The following is a 25,217-nucleotide window of genomic DNA, read 5'->3' on the forward strand; positions in this document are numbered from 1 at the left end:
TTCCATGTGCCTTTGAAAGTGGTTCAGTTTAGGGGTTGATTATTTCATAGACATACAGACAAAATGTGTGGACTTACTATCACTCAGTGGGATTTTTTTTCTATTGACACTTTTGAGAATTGCCAACACCTTTGGTTTGTAATTTGAAACAAAGCATGAACTCTTATTACATTGTGTGTTCTTGGCAGGGCAGACACTCATGAGCCCACACTACTGGGACAAGGATAAGCTTGGTTTCCCTGGAAGCTGAGAATCTAAAGCTAAGAAAAAAGATGCAAGTCTGACCACCTGGGCCTCTGCCTGACACTACCACATGACTGTGCAATTTGTTTCCCAGTTTTGTGTCATGGTCTCTATATTTTAAAAATGTATTGAATTGTTGTGTTAAATGAGATAATGTAGGATCCTATCAGGTGGATAAATAGTTTCCTTCCCTGTTGAGCATGACTTACTGTCATAACAAAGTACCCCACACCAACATTTTAGGTTTCTTATGAGAATGTACAGACATCATTTCTTGTTTATACATATTGTCAGAATTTGATAAATACTCATGTATGAACCCATTTGGAGTGAATAAATCTCTCTCTCTCTCTCTCTCTCTCTCTCTCTCTCTCTCTCTCTCTCCAGCTTTGCCAACTACCCTCTAGGCTTAGGCATGAACAAAATCTCAATGTTTGTGGTGGATGAATCTTCACCACAGGGTGAGAGCCTCACCACATACAAACTCACCATCTATCGAGAAGATCGGCCAAGTCTACCCTTGTTTGAAGACTTCACAGCATGTGGTTTTGTGCAGGTAAGTAAACTTTACCTTTGTACTTGGGTTGAATTGGGAGTGATCTGCTAACACGGTGAAAAATGCCAAATGGAAATTGTAAGAAGAAAATGAATGCTTTTAAATCCAAACGCTGGTCTCATTTCAAAAGAGCAAGTATTCATCTTGTCGTGAGTGACTTTCTCTTTGGTGTGGTGGCTTCTCCGTGTATTTCATATGTTCGGTGAATTTATCGTGGTTAATATTGAAAAAAAAATGCCTAAGTGGTCACACTTAACTAGGAAATTGGTTTTACATTTCCCTTCTAAATTGTGCTGTGTTTCTTGGATTTTTTCCTGAATCTACTTTTGAAATTTTTAACTAGATTCAGTGGAATTTATTTTAAAGAATTAGAAGAAACTGTATGAAACTATTCTACAGAAAGGATACCAGATGAATGAGATTAAATTGTGTGGGTAAATAAACTTTTCATCCAGTGTCATAGCTTCATCTTTCCTGAAGGCTGTCATTTCTCTTGTGAGTAGCACGTAACCATTTTGTACCCCTGATGATTATTCAAGAGGATGAATGGACTTTGTCTTGTTTGGTGGTTCTCCTCTGTTTTTTTCCTCTTTTAGTAATTTTTATAGAACCTGTCTCACATCTTACCTCCTCACTACAGGTGGTTCCAAGGAAGTTATAGTAGGTATTCTTACCACAACTTTTGATTCGCTCAGGAAGTGTCATTGTAATGTGTGTCTCGGTCTTGAAGATTTATATGCTGCCAGGAGCTCTGGAGCTCAGAGGGTTAACAAAAGGGAGAAACTGGTCAACTGGGTCTCAGTGAGAAGGATGGAAACTAAAAGGAGTTTATTTGATGTCACTCTGGAAGGTGTAACGGGGATACCACAGAAGTATAAAGCAGTTTTCTGAAGCTCAAAACAGCCCAGAGGATAATAGTTAATACTGAGTACCATTTATTATGTGCCAGGCTCTGTCTTTACATTTTCAGTCCTTTAAATCCTTATGACACCTCTATAGATGGAATTCTACTATTAGCCCCAGATTTTGGAGGAGAAAAACCCAAGTATCAGAGAAGGGAAAGAAGTTGCCCAAAGTCGTGCCACTCACTGTCTGTGGTACTTTGCCACAGCCTTGCCAGCCCCTGACAACTGCTGATTTTTTTTTTAATTGCTATTGCTTTGTATTGAGCAACTGATCCATTAAAGATTTATTTATACAAGCATTGGGTATAGTCAGAAGCGCGGGAGGGTGAGAGAATTCACCAGAGCCAGAGTGGGGAACAGAACAGGAAGACTGATGAAATACACTGTGAGGGGAGCAGTGGGCGTGGCAGGAGAGATCTGTGCACCATGTGGGACCCTCACCGGTGGCCAGGGATTGAACTGGTGCTGCAGAGGCTACAGGCAGCTTCGCAGCCCAGCGCTCAACTGCTGCGCCACCAGGGGAGGCCCCAACTGCTGATATTTTGGTTTTATTTATTTACAGAAGGTCACTTGGTGAGATCAGACATTATTCAGCCTTTGCAGTTTGTCACTCTTCACTTAGCAATTTAAGTTTTTTCATTTTTTTTATGTTTTGATAGCTCATTTCTTTTAAGCACAAGAAATCTTCATTTGAGTAGTATTTGTAATAACTAGAACCTGGAAACAATTCACTAAGAGGTGAATAAACTCAGTACTATGCTACTAAGATATTTTAAAATTAATTATTGATACAAAAACATGGGAGATTCTTCAACCATTAATCTGTAGATATTTATGTATTTAGAGTGAACCATGCACTTAAAATTTGTGCAGTTTACAATATAAAATGTATATAAATATATTGGGCTATATAAAAATTACATAGGACTCTATATAAATGCCCAAGAATACAAGCAAAAAGTATTGATAGGAAAATATATTTTCAAAAACATGCCTCTTTTCTGAAATATTGATGATAAATAATGTAATTACCTTAGATAATAATTCTATTAGGAATTTGTTACTGTAATACAAAGAAAAATGTTAGAAGATTCTTGTAGAATGCATCCTACAGATGATTGCAGAAAGTCAGACATTTCTAAGAATCCTTTCTAGGTCTTATTTAAATGTTCACGTGTTCCCACACAACCCTATTTTTTACAACATGAAAAAGTATCTAATAATCACTAGTATTTTTTTAGCCTTCCTTTTAGAAACTGTCAAATGAGTGAACAGATAGTGAATAAATAATGTAGATTATTTTAGACACTTAACTAGACATGAGTGACCTCACAGACTAGAAGAAGTCAATAACAGAGGCAGGATTTTCTCACCATAGGCACCGGTTAAAATTCTAATCCAGAGACCTTTCCCCTTTATTTCTCTTTTATGTTAATCTCATTAGAGTCTTTAGGTTTCACTGAAAGCTGATACCATGATGAAGTTAAAACACAAAGAGTGAGGGATAAGATTTCTAATCTCCTCTCAATCTCAAGTATTTGAGAATTTCCAAATTAAGTTAATAGCTAAACAAATATACTTTATGAGGCTTAGAAATTTTGGTCTTCCAAATTGTTTTTTCTTTTATGTAAATAACCATAGTGCCCTTGCTGCATGCTAAAGGTTCAAGTCCAGAGTTGAACTACTGCAGATTAAATGATAGGCAGTTCTATTTGAATCCTCAAAGCCTATATTTAGGAATCTAAAAGGAAATGAATTAAATTTTAATTAGATTTTATTTGTTAGTTAAGGGAAAAATTTACAACTCCTACGTACATTTCAAATTAGATTTGGGCCTAATGGACTTCGTTATTAAATTTTAAATAAACATACAAGGCAATTCACCTGCAAATAACTAAAAAATGTGAATCCAATTTGTGATTAATCAAGTCCCCTAATTTCTCTTTCCCATATTCTCTTGTGAACATCAACTATTCATTTCACTGAAAGACTAACCATGAAAAACAAGCTAATATAAGACTTATCGGCCCATTAAAAATATCAATTACTAAACTATTTTGGTGAATAATAAGGTAATTTAATTAATTTGTTAGTAGAAACTCTGTATCGTTTATATGATCAAGCATTATTAAGTACCTACTTAGCCATAATTAAGTATTTGAATTTAGAGTTTGTTTCTAACTATATTGCCAAGTGGAATTTGTATATAGTTGCCATCGAGGAAAGGAAGTTTTATTTATATGCATGATATAAAACAACAAGATTTGCATCAAGCTTGGCAATATGGTCTTAGGGCAGAATAATTCCTTGTTTGAGGGTGGTACCCCATATATGGTAGGCTGTTTAATAGCATCACTGGCCTCTATTTACTGGATTCTAATAATCTTTAACAACCAAAACTGTCTCCAGATATTGCCAAATCAAGCCCATTTGAGAACCACAGATTAAGACTAAGAGTATCCATGCTTCTACTCTTCAGAATTTACTAGAAATATGACTAGTTTGGAAGTAACCCTTCAATACTAAATATTGACAATCATTTTTATCTCTTTTCATCCTTTTATTTTTAATCATTTTTGTAGTCAGTGATACTACTCTGACAGCCCTTATTCTACTCATTAATTTGCCATCTTTTTGGTCTAATGTAATTATACTCAGAAATATGTATTCAATTATAGAAAACCTAATTCTTAATGAAACATAAAAATGTCATATAACATTCCTAGACTGTGATTTCATTTTGATTTACCCATAAATAGAGGAAAGTTTTGCTCTTAGGAAGAATGATTTAGAAAGTAATAAACTGTTATTATGGCTAGAATATGTCATGCTTAGGAATTAATAAAACATATTTATGTTCTAGGGAAATTAAAATACATATGGGGAAATATATCTTTTAATATCTCTTTCCAACTTAAAAATTTTTGACATGGAAAACAATATAGCATCCACAGAAATTGATTTGTATAGATGATCTGTGCTCTCATATACATTTTGCCCCCAAAGTATTTTGCCAGAATAGAGTCATAAATAAGATGTATAGAAGGGTCACATAGCAGAAGCAGAGAAGACTACATTTCATGGATCCATTTTTTAGAAACAGTTTTCATTTTAAAATAAATTGCAATTAATCAGGGGAAAATACCAAGGAAAGAGAAAATACCATTAAAAAAAGGAACTATCCAGCATTTGGCTACATATTTAAAACTGACATTTGCTGCTGTATTAAAAAATAATTAGCAATCTAGATGCTGAGTTATTAAATGATGTGTGAATAATTCCAATTATAACATTTGGAAATGCTTTATAATTTTTCCGTTTATTTTTCGTAACTTTTCAATACCACAGAGGACTATTACAAAACAACTCAAGCAATAGTTGCCTAATATCTTAGCAAATATTCATGATACAAGAACAAAAATGCATTTATCAATGATTGTTTAATAAAAACCTTTGTTCATTTCCAATGTTGTGACATTGATTAAATACTCATTTTATTGGTTTTTAATTATAATGTCTGCCTCTGTATACCAGAGGAATGTGATTTAAATTTTTAATTCTAGAGTGTGTTTTAGTGAAATACTCTCAACCAGCAACTGTTTATTAAGTGTCTACACTGTATTTTGTTCTTAGGAATATTCCATAGGTTGCAGAGCAATACAGTAAGAACAGCAGCAAAGGCGGTGGTGGCAGTAGGGATACAAGACATTTGTGCCAGGCATGATGCACTTTACTTTCCCATCTTATTTAATATTATCCACAACCCAAGCATAGGTATTTTTTATTCTCCCTTTCTTTCTTAATATAAGGAGAAACTAAGACTTTAGAAACATTCCCAAGTTCTATGGAACCCATGTAATTAGTGGCAGAGGTGGGATTGATTACAGGTCTTGCTGACTTCAGATCGATCTCTATAATCATTACTCTAAACTGTAGCATCTAAAACCTTTTTTGTACTTACAATCTAATTGACTTATTTGGGAAATTCACTTAGTCAGAATCCAATAAGCCAAAATTTAATTAACTAGGACTTTTCCCATGGTCAAGCACAGTGATTATTTTAATAATGTTCTAGAATCATTGCAAAATACTGAGGTCTTCATGATTTTTTATTTTGCTGGGGAAAGTATGATATCAGAGTTGATCCTTCAATAATATTTACTGGGAAGTTTTAGAGTTAACACCTAATATTTTATTATACAAGTACATAGTCTAGTAACTGACTATGTTTATTGATACTCAGTTCTTTTTAAAAAAAATATTTATTTATTGTATAGAAGAAGTGGGGTGTAAGCCAGAAGTATGGGGAGTTAGGGGGTGGGGAGTTAAGAGGATTCATCAGAGGCACAGTGGAGAATGGAACAGGTGGATTTACTGAAATACACTGCTAAGGGGAGCAGTGGGCGAGACAGGAGAGATCTCCTGTGCCATGTGGGTAGCTCCCTGGCTGGGATGGAACTCAGGCCATAGAGATGATAACACTGAGACTTAACCCCTAGGCCACCTGGAAGGCCCTGATACTTAATTCTTAAAACCGGGTTGTAACAATTAACATAATAGAGTTCTACTTAACCAAAATACTATGATTGCTACTAATTGTTAAAATGTTTACCAAGGCAAAGGCTCTTTTAAATGTTACTGTTTTTTAAAGACGATTTAAAGGCTTGATTATACGGTAGAGCAATTTTTAGTCATTTTCACTACTTAATACAACTCACTACATTATTGCTTCTATAAAAACATCCCACGCTATATTTTTCAAAACCAAAAAAAAAAATTTAATATTAATTTCAGAATAGTGCAAAAAATGAATCATGGAACTGATAATATGTAATACTTCAATAATACATTCATCAATGGGAAAAGACTGTTGTATTCATATTTAATTCTCACAACAAGCAGATAAGATAATATAGGTGATTTTTATTACCCACTGAACCCCTTACTAGGAGGAATCTTGGTCTTAGAATATTTTATATACTTGTATTTATTTACAATATGTGTTTACTTATTTATATTTTATATTAATATATTCCTATACTTATATGGATTTATATTTTATATTATCTTATTTTGGGGGCTATATTTTTCAAAGGTATCAAAACCAGTGTTACCAGGTTTAAATTTCAATTAGATAATAAATGCAACGTTTAGTACAAGCCTGGTGCATGACTCCTTGCTGTCAGTGTTGTATAATCATCATCATTATCATCCTGAAAACTCTTCTTGTCCAGATACACTGCCGAGGTTTATCTGCAAGTGTATAAATAGGAGGAAGAGGAAAGTAAAACAAAGAACATAGGAAGGAATAATATTGAGAATTGTAAAGGCATCAGGGCAGGGAGACCTGGTTGAGCTTTAGAAGTGAGAGTAGGTGCCCACAGCTGGCCATGGGGCTTCCTTCTTGGCAGTCAAGGGTCTTAGGCACCTTTGCTTTGTGATTCCCTTCTTTCATGAAAGCAATCTTTAAAATGATTATTTAGAATTATGTTGCTATAAATGTGAATATGTTAATATATGTAGATTTGTTTGATTGAAAGCTCATTTTTTCCTTCCAATGTTAAAGGATACTTAAACATGTTCCTGAGCCCTAAAAGTACTGTGTGCCATTGACACTGCTAGAGAAAGATGTTGGCCCTAGGTTTCTACTTCATTCTTAAGAGTCTATGCCAGTTATTATCGATAACTGAGCTTCTTTCACATCTGTTAAGTGCCCTTAATTTAAGCACTTAGCCTTTTGCAGGTGCTTCCAGTTCCATGTTCATGGACTGAGCACCCCTTCCCCATCATCTTCAAGAGCCCCCATATCCCATAGGAGAGTGATGTTATTTACACTAACAATTTGCACACTCAGGCTTCCTGGTGCAGGGTCCTTTGTTGTAGCTGGTAGACATTCAGCTTCAGCGTTCACTCAAAAAGTGAGTGAAGATGAAAGGAGTGCATTCTTTAATTCATAATCTATTTTAGCACTTCTGTAAATGATCTTTCTGAGTTGGTGAAAAAGAGTAATGTTAAACGCCTCATGAGTTAATGTAACTTATGGGCAGATAAATTGCCATTTAAATAAAAACTTTTGCTCAACACATCTGTTCTCCTTGTTTCCCCAAGTCACATCTGCTTCCTTTACAAGAAGAAGCAAACTTTTACTACCGTTAGCATAGCAGCGCCAATTCATTGTGGAGGAAAACTGGATCTCTCTGGCTTCTGACAGGATCCGAGATGGTCCCCTGTGTATACCGACTGAATACCCTCATTTTTCTTTTGAAGTTTATGTATTGCCATCTTAAGGATTAATCTTCTGATTTCTCAACTGGACACAACAATTGAAAAGACCCCCAAAAGGATTTTTAATAAGATTTTCTGTTAGAGTAACTGGATTTCCAATATGACATTTGAAACTTTGAAGGATGTCGTGGTTGAAGTAGGAACAGAAAAGGGAATCTCTTTTTAATAACTCCAATTCCTAGTATCTACTTCTTTTTTTTAAGATTTATTTATTTATTTATACAAACACTGGGTACAGTCAGAAGCATGGGAGGGTGAGAGAATTTACCAGAGCCAGAGCAGGGAGCAGAATAGGCAGACTGACAAAGTACACTGCTGAGGGGAGCAGCAGGCATGGCAAGAGACGTCTGCGCACCATGTGGGACCCTCGCTGACGTCCGAGGATCGAACTGGCGCTGCAGAGGCTGTGGGGCAGCTTCACAGCCCAGCGCTCAACCGCTGCGCCACTGGGGAGGACCCCTAGTATCTACTTCTTAGTGGACTTTAATAGCTCCAAAGCGTCCCTATATCTTTTATCCCTCTTCATCTTCTTTCCTATTTCTCAAGTCCAAACTAACTCTAGCAATAGTACTTACCAGGATCATAAGGGTAGTAGTGAGAAGGGAGGGTTAATGGGTATAAGGTAAGGCACTTTCACAACACTTCTGGCCACTACCTAACCCTGTCCTGACCTTGATTTATTTTTAAAAAGGTGGTTTCAGCCCCACCTAACAACAGAGTTTAGCTCTGGATAGGACAAGTTAAAGTAAGAGATTCCTATTGTTCTTAAACCTGTTGGAGTTAGTAGTGTATCCTGAATATCTCTTTAGTTTTGACTCCTTGTCCCAAGAAGCAATTGCATACATACTACTTATGCAGTTTCTGAATTATAAAAAACCCAGGTTAAAAAAAACTAATTGTAGTATCTCACCATCTAAAGCACTGGCAGTGGCATACATAAGGATATTATCATTTCTGGCACAAATATACACAATTGTAATTCAATTTATTGAGCATCTACTTTTCCCAGCAATTGTAGTTATTTCTTATGTAGTTTTAATGATAAAGAAATCAGCATCAATAAAGAATGTTAGCATTTAGAATTAGGTGTGGTCTTCAATGACCTCTCTTCACACAGGGAATTGGCCACGAGCATAGCTCTCAAAGCAAAATGCCATCAAATCTGATGCTTTACAAATAAACATCTGTGAAGAGCTACCTAGCCATGACTTTCTTTCCATAAGCACAGAAAGTGGTAAGAGTTGTAGGTGATGGTGGTCCTTGAAAACACAGAGAAATGTAATGATATGTCACTTGGACTATTTAGATTGCCCTCATTAGTCAAAGCCATTGATGTGCCTTCTTTCAACAGACTGGAACAAACCGGGTTATGTTCAAAGGCAGGTTGGCTCAATGTTTCAATTAGGTAATGCTGAGAAAATTTCCACATGCATTTGACCAACTGTAACATTTCCTTCAAGAAGCGTGTGTTGTACAAACAAGAATGAAGGATGGAGTCTTCCTTGCACATGGTTTCACCCATGACAGAACTACAAGCTGCTTTGACACATGTTCCCTGAAGGCAGAATTAGGATACTTTACTGCCTGACATATTTAACTTCTTTTGAAAATCCTGCTAATTTGTCTTTTTTTTCTTTTTTCACTCACAACCTTTTTTTAGACAGGACTAATGAGTTTAAAACTTTGAGCATGACCTCACTTTTCAAAGCAGATCAGGCATCTCCACCCTGATTCTCCAGCACTCTAGACCTCATTCTTCAGCTCTGTGGTTCAGGCTCTCACCAACTTTTCTGGGGTTTTACCTCTTCCACCTCACCCCCACACCCCACATGCTTCATCATGACCTTTGCAGACCTCATGATTTCAGGATATTGCATGTGGGATTCTTGACCAGATAGGTGATTTTGTAACTAAATTCCTGATAAAGTTAAGAGACTCAGATTTCAAAGGTTTAAGAAGCAGCAGGGAGGCAAACATTTTCTTAGGTGAAACATTTCCATCACACAGGCCAGTTTCTCATCTGTATGGGAATATAATAGTGCAGATCTTACAGGCTGGTTCAAGGAAAAACTGAGCTAATATTGTGAAGAACTTTGAATATTGCCTGGGTACAGAAAGAGCTCAATATTCATGTTTATTATAAATTATAAATTAGTAAGTGAGCAGATAAATAAAATATGTCTTCAGGTTTCTATAAAACTTTAAAATAGGCTATTTTCCCCTTTTGTTGAGGTTGTAGATTTTTAAAATAGTTTATATTTAAGTTTAGATTTGATAAAATGTAAATATGATGACTTTACAGAAAAAAATAATGAATGTGATAAATCAAACATTTCAAAATTGAGTAAAATTTGTCTTCAGCATGTTTTAATTTTGATAGATGCACAAATAATTGTCTACACTGTCTTCTGAGCAGTCTCACAGAGAGACTGAGCATTTAAGTATTACTTAACAAAAAGAAAAGAAATATTTCTTGTGGCTTCCATTTTATGTGAGGAGGTTGAAATTCCCTGTGTCACTTTTGTAAATGAGTAGCAATGGATAAAGATTGTACTTATGTGTCATCAGCACAAGTTATAACCATGATGTAATTTAATTTTTTAGTGTCACTTTTTTTAAAGATTTATTTATTTATGCATACAAGAGCTGGGGTACAGGCCAGAGATGGTGGGGGATGAGAGGATCCACCAGAGATAGTGGGGAACAGAACAGGCTGACTGACCGAAACACACTGCCAAGGGGAGCAGCGGGTGAGACAGGAGAGGTCTGCCTCACCATGTGGGTTTCTCCCTGGCCGGCCAGGGATCGAACTCACACTGCAGAGGCTGCAGATTGCCTCATAGTGCCATGCTTAACCCATTGTGCCACCAGGGAGGCCCTTTAGTATCACTTCTAAGAAAGTACTGCCAATTCAAAACCATCACTCCAAAAGACAATAAGCTTTCTCATAGCTGATTATAGGCTAAATGAGAAAAAAAGAATCTCATTGTACACATTCACACCATAATTTTGACCAAGACTTCTAAAATCTCCCCACTTTTTTATAATCAGAAGTTGTCCAAATGACTTTTGGATAGTTCTCAAATGCCAAGACATCTTCGTAGACTACAGATTTGTCATATTCGTGAACAGGTATTTAAATGCTTAATATCTAATATTTATTCAGCATTTATGGTGTGCCAGGTGCTATTCTAATTGTTTCACATTTCTAACTCAATTCTCAAAACACAAGGTAGGTGGTTTGCTAATTCCAATTTCATCAGTGGAGAAATGGAGGCACAGGGGACTGCTTAAGGTCAAAGAGGTAATAAGTAACAGAGCACATTTCTGCGTGCAGACCTCTGTTATTTACACCCTATGCTCTTAGCCACTCCATTCCACTCCAAAACTAGATTGCTGGAAAAAGTATACATGTTTTCCTGAAGGCTTTAGCCCCAAAAGTTCATTTATAAGTTGTTATTTGGAACTTGTAGTCAATTTGTTTGTCTCTAGGAGAAAATTTGCAAATAAGGTTAGGTTATCTGGAACCATCAAAAATCTGCCTGAGATTGAGCCCCACCCAAAAAACCAAAAATTCTTAGACATTTGATATCATCAGTATAATAGGAGGGTTCTGAAGAAAGGAGCAAGTGTGCCAGGGATTCCTGCAACAGTTATGTGGGGAAGAAGGACTCCAGGAACCAAAGTTGTTTATGGGAAAGATGCCCATGGATGAGGATGGGGGTAACTTGGGGTGTCTCGAGTTGCAGAATTGACCAACAGCTCTGTAGGCTACAGTTGTGTTTGGTTTTAGGCTTTTTGTGAATCGTGTGTTCCAATGCCACACTAAACTTCAGAGTTGGGAGTTTGGGTGGTCAACCCTTCCCCCTGATAATGAGTAAATCTCAATAACTTGAAGTCTTACCTTAATAATGTACCAGGTTCATTGCCAGTCAGTGGCAGAGTGAGGATGAGAACCTTATTGGTTGGTGATTGAGCCTCCTGGCTGTTTGTGTCTGTGGCTCATCTAGCAGGCTGGTTAGAATCCAGATGTCAACATGCTTCTTGAGTTTCTTGAGCTAGTTCTGTGTCCTTAAGAAAGTCCTTACTTGCTAAACAATTCTCTTTAAGTTTACAGCAAGAGTGACTGATGCAAATTTATGAATGCTGTCCCTGATAAAAAAGAGGTCCCTATTTTTTCTTTAGAATATGTAGCCTGCTATTCCATGCCCTAATGAGTTAAAACTTAGTGGCATCATTTTGTTATAATTAAATATAAACACTATCAAATTTATATTTTGATGCAAAGAAGGTAGTTGCACATCATTGTATTTAAAAATCCTCCTTGAGCAATGTCTCCAAGAATAAGACTTACTTTGGTGATCTGCAAGTCTTTAATAGCCAGTCAACAGATGCTTTCCCCTGCATCAATACTGGCATAGAATGAGAAAATAATGATTCATGTAACACCCCCAAAATAGCTCACACTGCCCGGGACTCTCTGGCATCCTCTTTCCCATGCTAAGTACATCTGTGATCACACTAACCCCTTGGCCTGGCCTGCAGCCCTCCCCACCAACTGGCCACTTGCAGCTGATGGACAGCCGCTCACCCCTTTTATTGCCAGAGAACAAACAGTAGATGAATTTCCTTTGAACCTGGCTTCCTTTTGCCTTTTAACATAGTCTAGCTCCTTAGAAGAAACACTTCAGATTCTGGGAGCCACAGAATCCCTTATTAATCATCTTTTCTAATTTTGTTCTGGATAAGCTATTATAAAAAGAATTTTTGCACATCTCTAAGGTATTTGATACATTGTATCATGATTGGGAACAACCTCCCTTTTCTTAAATATTTGATAAGAACCTCTTACTGCAGTCTATGGAATGTTAACTATCTAGTCCTTGAAAGTATTAACCAATACTCAATTGAGCATAAAGATATTAATAATAATAACCACATTGTTTTCTACTTAATACTTCGACTGAGAACCTATTTCCTTATATACTTTTGTGTGCAATTGACCAAACAACAGTCCATCCATATTTAAATACCCAATAAAATTATCTGTGTTCTATGGTAGAAGGAAGTGTTCCAGGATATTATATTCTTTTTTTAACACCATTATGCAGTTAGAACACTTTGACCCATAATGATAATAATTTCCAGCTGTCCCATATCCTAAAGTAAAGTGCCAACCCCCTAAATATGTTTTGTTACTGAAACATGTGTAAACAATTATGAATATCTAAACCATACTGGCATTGGTTTTCAGATTCCCTCCAAAGCTGTGGGGGGAAAATGCCTCTAATAAGTATGTTGATGGATACATCCAACTTCAAAAGTTGCTTTTGCAGACCCACAGAATAAAGATTTCACTTTTTATTGCATATAATAAAAAATGGTATGAATTTTAAATTTCGCATCCAAAATAATATAAAAGACATCTACACAAGTCATCCTTCTGATTTGGAAAACACATATTTTTCAAAACACCCTTAAAGATCCGTGAGTGGAGGCTAAGGGTGACTCTTTAGTCAAATCCTGTTATTGGGAGATCAAAGTGGACATTTGACTTGATTAAAAGTCTGTGCTGGTTTGTATGTGTTTTGCTTTGTTTTGTTTTACTTTCTCAAAAAGACATAAAATGAAAGTGCATAGACTCATTACTCCAAGAAGGAACTTGAAGGAATATACATCTTAAATCTTAGCTGTTAAATTTAAATGTTTTTAAATGAAATTACTTTTTTTAACTGAAAGAAGCATTCACAGCCTCATCCAAAATTTATTTTAAACAGAGTTTATTCCTTTACCATTAGGATAATATTGTCCAAGATAGTGAAATCATTGATCAATGTGGATATTATCATTAACATTATAGTTAATCTGTTTCTAGAACTTACTTTTTCCCTCTGTCCCTCTCTCTCATTCTCTCATATTTTCTTTCTCTCTACACACATATACACACATTGTTCCAGGCCACAGTCCAGGTCTTTGATTACTCCAGCTTAGCATACAATGTCTAGAAAGTACTTAATATTTATACAATTAAGTGATTCTTCTAAGTACAAACTTAAATACATGCTATAGATATATTAATTTATTTACACAAGCACTGAGTACAGCTATATATTTTTAAATATAAGTTTTTTTGTTATTCTCTAGGTCAGATGAATAAGATAAACCTTTCAAAAACTTTAAAATGCATGAATATATTTGTAGCAGAATGGTTTTACATTCCTGTCTCTGGAAGTTACCAAATAATGCATGATTTCAAAATTTGTTAGGGTGAGATAAAAAGAAGGCCTCCTTCTTAGCCTCAGACTTTCACATACTTGACATCAAGAGAGATACGAGGGGACAGAGAAAGCAAAGAGGTTACCTTTGGAGTGGGGCCGTGATTTCTCCTCTCTGAGGGAAAGGTGCTTGTTTGCCTATTGGATCACTACTTCATTATAGGGCTTAAGAATGACTTTGTACTATGAGGGGGAGGAAGAGCTTTCTGAGATGCCATCTTTGGTGAAGTTCACCGAAGGTAAGAAGGAGCGAGGATCTACAGGTGTATTTACACCTAAGCTATATCTCAAACCTTGAACCATGGCCCTGGGCCAAAAACCCCAGAGTTGAAGATGTGAAGGTAGAAGCAACTACTTATGCAGGTTTATCAGGAAGCAAGCATGGAGAAAAAGATACCTGGAATCTTGAATCAGCCTTGAATCAGCTGGAAAAGGTAGCTGAGATCCTGGGTGGTCCTCAGAGCTGTTTTATCATTAGGATTCATGTGAGGCTATACTTTTCAGATGAAGTGTAGACAATAAGTTTGATCAACAGTGATGACCACTGAAAAGGAGATTTATTTTGCCTTTTCCTTCCTCCTAACTCAAAATCCAGAGGAGTGATTTTAGGAAAACTAAGAGAGAACAGATTCTACCCACTATCTCCAACATTCCACTATTAGTTTTCATAGCTGTGTAACAAATTAAGCAACTTAAAGCAACATCATTTACTACTTCACAGTTTGGTTGTCAGAAATCTGGGGTCATTGTTCCTGGGTTTCCAGTGTAGGGACTCAAAGCTGAAATCAATATGTTGGTCAGGCTGAATCCCTGTCTGGAGGCTCTAGAGAAGAATTATCTTCCAAGTTCATTCAGAAAGAATTGCAGAATTCAGTTCCTAGGTGCTGTAGGGCTGAGGTTCCTGTTTTGTCGTCGTTGTTGTTGTTGTTGATGTTAGTTGTTGGCCAAGGTCTCCTACAGGCTGCCTCCTTCCTTGCCATGTGGTCCCATCCCATCTTCTAAGCCAGCAGTGAAGAGCCTCCTACACCTTGAATCCCTCTCAAGATTTGTCCCTCTTCATCTTCCCTGTCTCTGATCTCTAAACCCAGTTTTAACCCCCCTAATTTAAAGTCAACTGATTGAGGAACTTTATTATACTGCAAATCCCCTTTACAGCAACACCGAGGTTAGTATTGGCCTGAGTAAATGGAGAAGCATGTATATACATCAGAGTCCAGGAATTTTAAGAACTGGCTTAGAATTAAACTTATTATGCCTATCACAAACTTATTATGCCATTGACTAAAGTGTAAAGATACAGGGTTTTAACAATATTACGGGAGCCAAACCTATTAAGGAAGGATCTTGGTCAAAAGAGCATGATAGTAGAGGTATTAGAAAAAATTAAATTATTTCATATTTACAGCTTATAAGTTATGACTCTTCCACCAAAGCAATTATTCATGATTGAAGTGAGCTCATGCAGTAGTACAGTCTATTCTGAAAAGTGTCTCTGTGCCACTTTCTGTTCTTAGCATAGATGATCATTTTAACATATGTGATAGCCATATATGATGGGGATTATCACAGCAAACTAGGAACAGCCCTGGACTTAAATTCAGATCTGTCTGGTTTTAAAGCTCATGATATTAATTGCTATGCAATTAGCTGCTCTTAAGCCAATAAGGTGTTTTTACCCCAGTTGACAAATGAGGAAACCTGCTCAGTCATGGAAGAAAATGCCGGTTATCAGGGTCTTGGATATTTCATGATCAAATCATGTTCTACCCCCAAAAAAGTTCCTATAAGCCTGTTATATGGAGTATGATTTGGCTTCTAAGTGCAATCAGTTCCTCTTTCAAGATTATCAGTTTCACTGCAATTTGTTTGCATTTCTTGTTTGCTTTTTTTTTTAATTTATTTATTTATGCATAGAAGAGCTGGGTACAGGTCAGAGATGCAGGGGGTGAGAGGATTCACCAGAGACAGAGTGGAAAACAGAACTGGCAGACTGACTGAAATACGCTGCTGGGGGGAGCAGCGGGTAAGACAGGAAAGGTCTGCTGCACTATGTGGGTTGTTCCCTGGTGGGCCGGGGATCGAACTCATGCTGCAGAGGCTACCGATTGCTTCATAGTGCGGTGCTTAACCCCTTGTGCCAACAGAGAGGCCCTCTTCTTTGCTTTTAACTTAAATGAAATCATTTAAGAGAACTGAGACAGACCTTATGACCATAAAGTGCTGCAAAAACAAATCCTTTCAGCACTGGGTAATGTACATGTCAGGATTTTTAATTTCCCTTTTTGGCATATTATTTGCTCCAAAATCAAAGTCATGGAATGGTGCATTCAACTGGTTAAGAGTAGTCACTTATCCTTGCCCAGTTTACCAGACTGATGGCACAGGAGCACGTGGCTTTCATTGTAGAGGATCCCCACCAAATAAGAGGAGATTGAATGATGGGCAATGAAAACAAATGACAAATGTACCTAAAGTTAATACTTGATTAGGCCTCCCAACAAGAATGCAGCTACAGGTTCAATATAAGTAAGTGAATTCTCGTACCTATCACACTCCAAAGAGAATATGACAGTCTCCCTCAAGAGGGAATAAGTTCCTTTTCAAAGAACCCAAGATACAGTTGGCTTGGTGGCAATATGAAAGAATGAATTCAGGTATGACAGGTTGAGCAGAACTAATGACTTTGTGATGCCCCACTAGACTATAAATAAATAAAAGTTAGACTATATCCCAGTCTCAATTTATCAGTAATTACAAGTTTCTAATTTTCCTTGCTTGTGTGCTTGTAAATATCAAGGAGCAAAAGTTCAGAACATCGCAAGCCTAATTTAGGAGCCTGGTAAGACCCTATGGTATATACACATTTGATTATCAACCATCAACTCCTGAAACATATAATGTTATAATGCAATGTTATGTCAATTAAAAAAAATAAAATAAAATACCTTGTAATCACTCCCTTTTCCAGATGCCACAGGTCCCTGCCACTGCTGGCTACTTGGCTCAGGGTATTAATGGTGCAAATGGTGCCAAAGCTGATTCAGAGGATTAGACCCACAGTTTGCCACCTGGTTCTCCCCAGACTTGTCCTCTTCTTTAGTCCACTTGCCTCTAGCTATTAGTTTCTTGAAGTGTCACTTATTATTACTGTGCACATTGTGGGGACATAAAGTTCCTTCCTGCAGAGACGGAAGGACCATATTTCCAGCTTCCTGCCCCTTCTACAGCTGGCCTCTTTCATTTTCTTTTCCTTTCTCCTCTGTCACTGCTTTTCCATATACAAGTGATTCTAAAACTTAAACATGTCTAAATTTCCTGAAAGACTGTTGAAGCACAGATTACTGGCCCTGTTTTCTGACTCAGTAAGGTGGGATCGGTTCCAAGACTGTGCATGACCGTCAGTGCCAGACCCTGGCCTTGGCCCTAGGCACTGCCCTTTAAGACCTACCTCCTTTTACCACCCTGAGCATATGCCTGCTGTGCTCACATAAAAAGCACCTGCTTGTAAGATTATGCAACCAAGGTACATTCTCTTCCCAAAGCAGATCTTTTACATTCCATCTATTTGTATGATAGTAAGGACTGTTTCTTTACATCTCAATGAGAAATCCTGTTTCTTGTGTGGAAAAGCTAATTTCTCGGTAATGTCACCAAAGAGATCATTTCCTAGGGTACAAAATAAATACATTTCATGGTGCTTCCCATAACTTGACTTTCAATCCTTTATTGAGCATCACTTTCTTTAGGAAAAAAAATGTGGTTTTTATTCATTTTCTAACCTTTCCTATAAGCTGTTCTGAATCCAGAGAAGTTTTTCTAAATATTTCCTCAAACTCTTCAAAATTATCAAAAATACTCATGTTTTGCTTATGTACATATGTCAGTATGGGATATTCCAATGATTATTTTGAAAACTAAAGCAAGATTTTTACTTGTATTTTCTCAAAGGAATCAAAAACAAAAGGGTAAACTTCACCAATAGCAGGTAAAAGACAAATGCCCCCCCAAAGTAGCATATGGTGGATATAAACGTCATTTAAGAATCTTGTATGTTTTTTTATTGCAATATTTTGTTTTGCTTCATTTGTATTTCATTAGGTAAAAGCAAGTTCTAAAAACAAAAGTACACTTTTTTTTAAAGTTTTATTTATTTTTATACAAGAGCTGGGGTACAGGCCAGAGATGCAGAAGGGTGAGAGGATTCACCAGAGACAGAGTGGGGAGCAGAATAGGCAGACTGACAAAGTACACTGCTGAGGGGAGCAGCAGGCGTCAGAGGAGAGGTCTGCCACACCATGTGGGAATCTCCCTGGCCAACTGGGAATCGAACTGGTGCTGCAGAGGCTGCGGACAGCTTCACAGTGCTGCGCTCAACCTGCTGCACCACCAGGGAGGCCCAGTATACTTCTTTTCATTGAACTTAATTTTTTTAAGCTTCTATCTTGACCAGTAATGAAAATAAAGTTTGTGCTCATTAACAGAGCAGATTCATGTTTGATGACATATTACTGCATGGTTATATTCAAATAATTCTGTACCCTCTCCTCCTCCTATTCATTCATGAAACATGGATGAGATGCTTAGTAATCATTTTACCAATCTGTATGTCATTTAAAGGTCCTTTTCTTAGAAATTAATACCCTCTACACTTTAATTTCCTTCTCTTTAATTCTATTTCCAATATCTGTAGACCTCCCCTAGCATTCACAATGCATCTACTTTTTCCTCCAGTCCTCTGGATGATTAATCACCACTGAGTCTAAAGTTTTAAAATTATTTTTTCTTACTTTTTTTTTTTTGGTGGGTAGGTGGGTGAATGGAGAAGATGAAATTTTTACAATACAAGAAAAGTTTTCGTATATTTTAAGACTGGAATTTATATAAGTCCTGTCTTTCTTTTGATTCTAGCTTTGACTTTAATCATTCATATGCCATTTGTTTGTTAAATTTCTACATGGTTTCTTCAACATTAAACCAAAATTTGATTGTATGTATTTGTGGCTTTTAGAAATCCCATGCTGATCAGAGTCATCCAAGGTTTTAGAAACATTATTATGGATGTGACTACTTTGACAAATCAGCATCCTTCTTGTTACATCAGTCCAGTAGATCGGATTGTTTCACTTTAAAATGTTAATTAAGCACAATTTACCTACCAGTTCTGTCAATAGGGACTCTTTAAGAGAACGCCTTTTGCTTTTTTTAAACCACTAGTGTATTCCACCAGTAGACCACATTTCGTGAAACATTATTCAGTGATGCACAAAGGCTGGGTGTGACGTCCATCAGAAGACTTGGATTTTCCTGCTGCCTCTGTTGCTTATTACCTCAGGGACATGAGATGTCACTTCTCAGAAAATGATGTGTCATGGTCATAATAATATTCTCCCCAAGTTACATAATTGGCCTTTTATTCCATTAATGATATCTCTCTCTAAGCATTTTTGACTTCAACTCATGGTTTACACTGCATATGATTCAGAGGTGTAGGTCACACCTTTCAGGTGTATGTGACCATACCACACCCGTAGTGTGGTAGGAGACTCTGAGAGGCACCCCATAATCCATTCTGCTTCTGACTTATTTTGTTTAGCATAATACCCTCCAGTTCTATCCATGTTGCAAATGGCAACATTGGTTTAAAATCTTGTAAAGGCTTCAGGTGTTACTGGGTTGTCATTAAGAATAAAATGATATAAAATCCTTTTATAATTATAAGGTGTTATAGAGATGAGTCATACTGTATTACATTCATTTATACAGTAAGCAATTGATTAAATTTAAATGATTCTAGCTCATTCTTTTTTAAAGGTTTCAGTTTAACATCCATTTTAATAGCACATTCTGTCAGGAGAGATTGCTGTTTTCTCTGATGATAATCTGAAATACGTAACCAAATTAGATGAGCTTGTATTGGAAAGACAATATGGTGATGATCTATTTTCCTTGCCAGTTCCAAAGGGATGTTTTTGAATTTTTGGAGGTAACGTTATTTTGGCTCCTTTTATCTTTGGAGTAATTCCCTGTTTCTTCTTCGTTTCAAAGTTAAGAGTCATGTGGTCACAAAAAGTATACAACAGACTTATGACATTTGACTACATGTTACAAGAAATGAGTACAAAAGAAAGTTCTTTAATGTATAAATTCCTAAGTGTTAACAGATCGTGAAAATCAGCAACAACTGTTGAGCTGCGATCATGATCTACAAGAACAGGGCAGGTAATTCCAAGAGATGAAAAGAGTGTGTCTGGTGTTTGAGCTGTGGCCACATTTGACTTTCATGTCCTTTTGGGACATGACACACTTTGCAGAAGAAGAAAGTTAATGCAGCTGCCTTTTCTAATCAGTCAGTATGACCCAGCCCCTTGGGAGGAAGCAAAAGCAGCCACACTTTGAGACCCACCAACCTTGCTGATTAACAGCAAACATGCTGGTAAAGTTCCTCTCTAAGTCTGTCTAGCCCATCAGGCCTAAAAATGTAATTTAGATGATTATCTCTGTGCCCATTAAACCTTGTGACCTGTTGCAGTCTGTTTGAAGTCAGCCTGCTTACACTTGCTAATAGAAAAAAAGGAGGATTAACTTAGAGGTCATGAAATCAGAAGGCAGCCAAAAGGATGGCAAGAGAGCATAGGAAGTCTTCCTCTGCTTCTGTAAGGAAGGAAGAGCTCTGAGAATAAGGGACTATCCACAGAATCCATTACTTAATGGAAAAGGAGTTCTTTGAAATGCAACCTGTTTCTTTTAATTTATAAGCATCATAATCTAGCAAGGGGGGAGTAACATGTTTACGATCATGGGGTTGTTGAAAAGGATCACAGCATAAAGTCTGAATGGGAGATTTAATAATGAAGTAATATCTGTACCCTATACCTGTTTGAAGTAGACACCTTAATATTTGCGAGGTCTGATACAAAAATTAATTCATTTTGTGGGTGTTTTAAGGGATGAATGAATCTACCTGAGTATTTTCTGTTATTTTCTGTCTGTTATTTTCAGTTTACCTCAACAGTGTCTTACTTTTAAACTTGCAAGAACTGAGCTCAGTTCCCAAGGTCCTCACTTGACTTAATGTCTCCCTGTGTGCAGTCTTTCATTATTGGCATTCTTTTCAGCAACCATAACAGTATGAGTATTTGTGTGGTCAGAGTTTTAATATATTGAGAATAAAAATGATCAGTTGAGCTCTTTTTTCCACTAGATACTTAAATGCTCACTTTATGAAAATCTAAAATGATTTTTAAATTTGCAATTCTTAAAATGTTGGTAAGACTATTTCAAAAGTAGTCTTCTTATCCAAAGAATCAAAATTCTGTATTCTCCAAGATATCACATTTAAATCTCACATACTACAGTAAAACACTGTTATGAAATTATGTAAAACATCCTGAAGATTTCCTTTTCCAAACTTTTCATTCGATAAACACATCCTGTATATTTCTACCACAATTCATAAAAGAATTTTACTATTTTTAAATCTAGTAATGACTAAAAACTAGGAGATGTCAATTTACCATTCCCTCTTAAAATGCATTCATTATAATGGGCCTCCTCGGTGGTAAAGCAGATTGAGCGCAGTGCTGTGAAGCTGTCCGCACCCTTTGCAGGAGGGTTCAATTCCCGACTGGCCGGGGAGATAGCGCGGCAGACCTCTCCTGTCTCTCCCGCTGCTCCCCTCAGCACTGTACTTCGGTCCTTCTGCCTGTTCTATTCTCCACTCTGTCTCTGGTGAATTCTCTCACCCTCTTGTGCCTCTGGCCTGTACCCCAGTTCTTGTATAAATAAATCTTTAAAAAATGCATTCATTATAAAATCAATACATATTAATTACATAATTGATTTTGAATGGATAATAATATCTTTTCAACTATTATCATGACCTTGGAATTTGGAACTATATCGCCTACCTTGAGTCTCTTTCTCTTTTTAAAATCTACTTTTACCCTTCTCTGCAGAGGGAGACTTCCCAGTTACTTATAGTGAATGATGTATAAAATGGGTGCCAAAATAGAATTTGAGATCAAGAAAGGTTAAACAACTTGTCAAGGTCAAACAGCTGCTAGTAACTCACAGACCCTATGTAAGCCTCTGATGCTCTGCTCACTGCAGAGAGTAATTAGGCTTGCTACAGAGAGGGTGGTGCTGGATGGGTAGAAATCAGTCTGAAAGACTAAATTTTTAGAGACATATTTACAGATGTTCAGATAGCACTGATCTACTACAAATCCAGTGCTCAGCTCATAATGCTAGGCGAGTATTGAAAGCCAAGAATAATTTTCTTTTATCAACTCTGTCTGGACTAAAATGCTTTTTATGTCTTTCCTTAAATTTCTTTTTCTGTATTTACAGCTCCAACTGTATTTCAAGTGGGAACTATATGGGGGGTTATTTTCTTCTTTTACTCTAATGTAGTTAATAAGTCTCAAGTGAAATGTTAAAATTATAGAAAGCTGCTTTCTTATAGATAGGTATGTGGTGTTGATGTTAATATTAGACTTTAACAAATGTGACATAGATCCTTGCAGATTTTAGTTTATATGCCTGTTTATTTAAAATGTAAGAAAAACCTATTGTAATTGGATCAAAGGTGAATAGATGATGTTTATAGATAGATGATAGATAGATAGACAGACAGACAGATAGAAAGCTTAGTCTAAACACCAGTTTATTTTTATGTTTAATATAAAATTTCATCTGCTCAAAGTCAGGTACCAAATAAAAACTAATCCATAATAACTTGCAGTCAATATGTGGGTTTAATTACTCAATGTAAGGACAGATCCAGCTGATGCTGTCTATCAGGCCAAGAAGAATTAATCTAGTCTAAGTATTGAAGAATTTGTAAGTCTCTAGTGATTAATAGTTTCAGACTTTATTCAGGTCTGGATAAAACACATATACTCCCTTAGGATTGTTCTCTTTCCTGGTGTGTGGGTACATATTTCAATTTCCAACTAGAAGTCATCAACATTGATTATTTTTGCTGGGGAGGCTTGAAAGGGGCTTGATATCCTTCCTTATTTAACTCAACAACACGCACTACTTCAGAGGTGTTTTAACTACTCACTCAAAATAATAGTGTTTTGTATGTCAATACTCATTTAATCACTGTAATAGCCTTGTGAAATAGATTCTATTACTAACATCTCTACTGTATAGTCATGAAAACTGAGGCACAGATCTTATAAGTATCCCCTTGAGATTTCACAGTGGAACTGAAATTCCAGTGCAGGCAGTTCGGTTCCAGAATCCTATATTCTCAGTATGATTCCATTCTGCCTTAGCTAAAAGCCATCCTTAGGTTACTTCTGAAATAACATTTTTATGTTTTGGATTAAAAAATGAATATTTCAAAAAAGTTCCCAAATTAAAGATGCCACCATTAAAATAAATTTCTAATTCTTAAGTTAAAATGAATTTTAATTAAAAGCTGTTGTATTTTGGAACTTGTTCAGCATGAAATTGTCTCTACTGTAGGGAGAATGCTTGAGGAAGGTGGAAGCTGTTACCAGAAGTAGCTAGCAAAGACAGAGAAGTTGGGAAGCAGCTCCTGATAAAATATACTTGTCAGGCAAGGCATCTAGACTAAGGGATATGATGGTTCATCTGTTTTCAGAGACACGGTGACAGCCAGGGTATAAGAAACAACAAGTTGATTGAGGTGAGTGGCTTCATACCTAGGACAGTCTAAAATGAATAATGCTTGATGATTTAGGGCAGGCAAGTCTGATAGTCGTAAAGTGCTGGTGTAATGCCACCAGGACTCCATCTACAGTTTTAAGGTTAAAGTAACAATAGGAAATTTCCACATGCTAAAAAAAAAAAAAAAAAAAAAAAAAAAAAAAAAAAAAAAACCTGGAAATAATATGAATTTCATAATCAGTTTAAAATACTGATGATAATAATAATAGTAATAAAACTTGTCAACTAGCATTGAAAGAGTGGGGAGTTTCTATGAATATTTTGTGGAGGTACAACATTCATTGGAACTACCATAATGTCTAATTATTTCCTTTTGGTTGCTTTACTTCTTTTGGGTTTTTTTCTTTGTTTTTGTTTTTTTTTTAATTTTTTACAGGAAGTTGTTAGCTTTCACAATATCACATTTGGAATATTACAAAAAAAGGAATCACAGCAGTAATGTTACATTGAGCTTTGATTTGCTCATTATTAAAACTATATAAACCAATTGGCTGGAGTTCAGAGAAAGGAAATAAAGCCCATTAAGAGAATGGAACTGATTTATTAGCCATGATTAAAAGGGCCAAATATATCCAAAAGGAGATGCGAGGAGCATGACAACAACTCACAAGAATCTGAAAGGTGTAATGACTCCTGGAGGGAGACATCTATTTTATCTCTATAACAGCAAGTTTGTCTTGTCAAACACATTTGATTTAGAAAGAAATCACTGCTCTGTGGATTTATAGAGACAAAGGTAAGAGCTGCGCTGATGTAACTCATTGCACACATTCTCAGCAGATGGTCTTCCATTTTGAAAAAGATCAGGGCAACCTGAAGTGAAATAGAAATCATTGCTATTATTTCTATCACAGGAATTTGTGAATTCCTTGGAAAGGAAGCATCTGTGATCATAGTGACTCAAAGTGCCCCAAAGAAAAGGATGATCAATAGGTTTGAGGGAAGTCTGTTCTGTTTGACCTGTAACTGCTTAAATTTACTACTTAAGAAGAAAAAAAGCAATTTGGTAATAGGATGCTTGCTTGCTTGAAAGTAGCAAGGACTGATGGTAGCTTACATTTTGGTATTTGGTTTTGTTTCTTGGTTTCTACACATTCTTTTTTGTGGAAAGTACCATTGAGATTTAGATGCATTGAGACCAAATTATTTTCTAGCTATTTCCACTCTCATAGTGTATCTTCCTCTTGAAAGAGATACAGGTGCTTCTCTTGGCTCTTAAGATGGGATTAGTAAAATATTACCTTCCCAAAT

At 36.4% G+C, this 25,217-nt stretch overlaps 1 protein-coding gene across 1 annotated transcript in view; it reads left to right on the forward strand.

Annotated features, from left to right (window-relative positions):
- CPED1 (cadherin like and PC-esterase domain containing 1) overlaps positions 1 to 25,217 on the forward strand; it is a gene marked incomplete at both ends in the record, with an annotated part of 254,953 nt that overhangs the window by 139,137 nt on the left and 90,599 nt on the right. Inside the window, one exon of the mRNA XM_084229702.1 lies at positions 631 to 799. Within this exon, the coding sequence (XP_084085828.1) occupies positions 631 to 799 (169 nt within the window). The remainder of the gene's footprint in view (positions 1 to 630; positions 800 to 25,217) is intronic.

Source organism: Talpa europaea (assembly GCF_964194135.1).
Source record: "Talpa europaea genome assembly, chromosome: 3".
In the NCBI taxonomy this organism is placed as follows: Eukaryota; Metazoa; Chordata; class Mammalia; order Eulipotyphla; family Talpidae; genus Talpa; species Talpa europaea.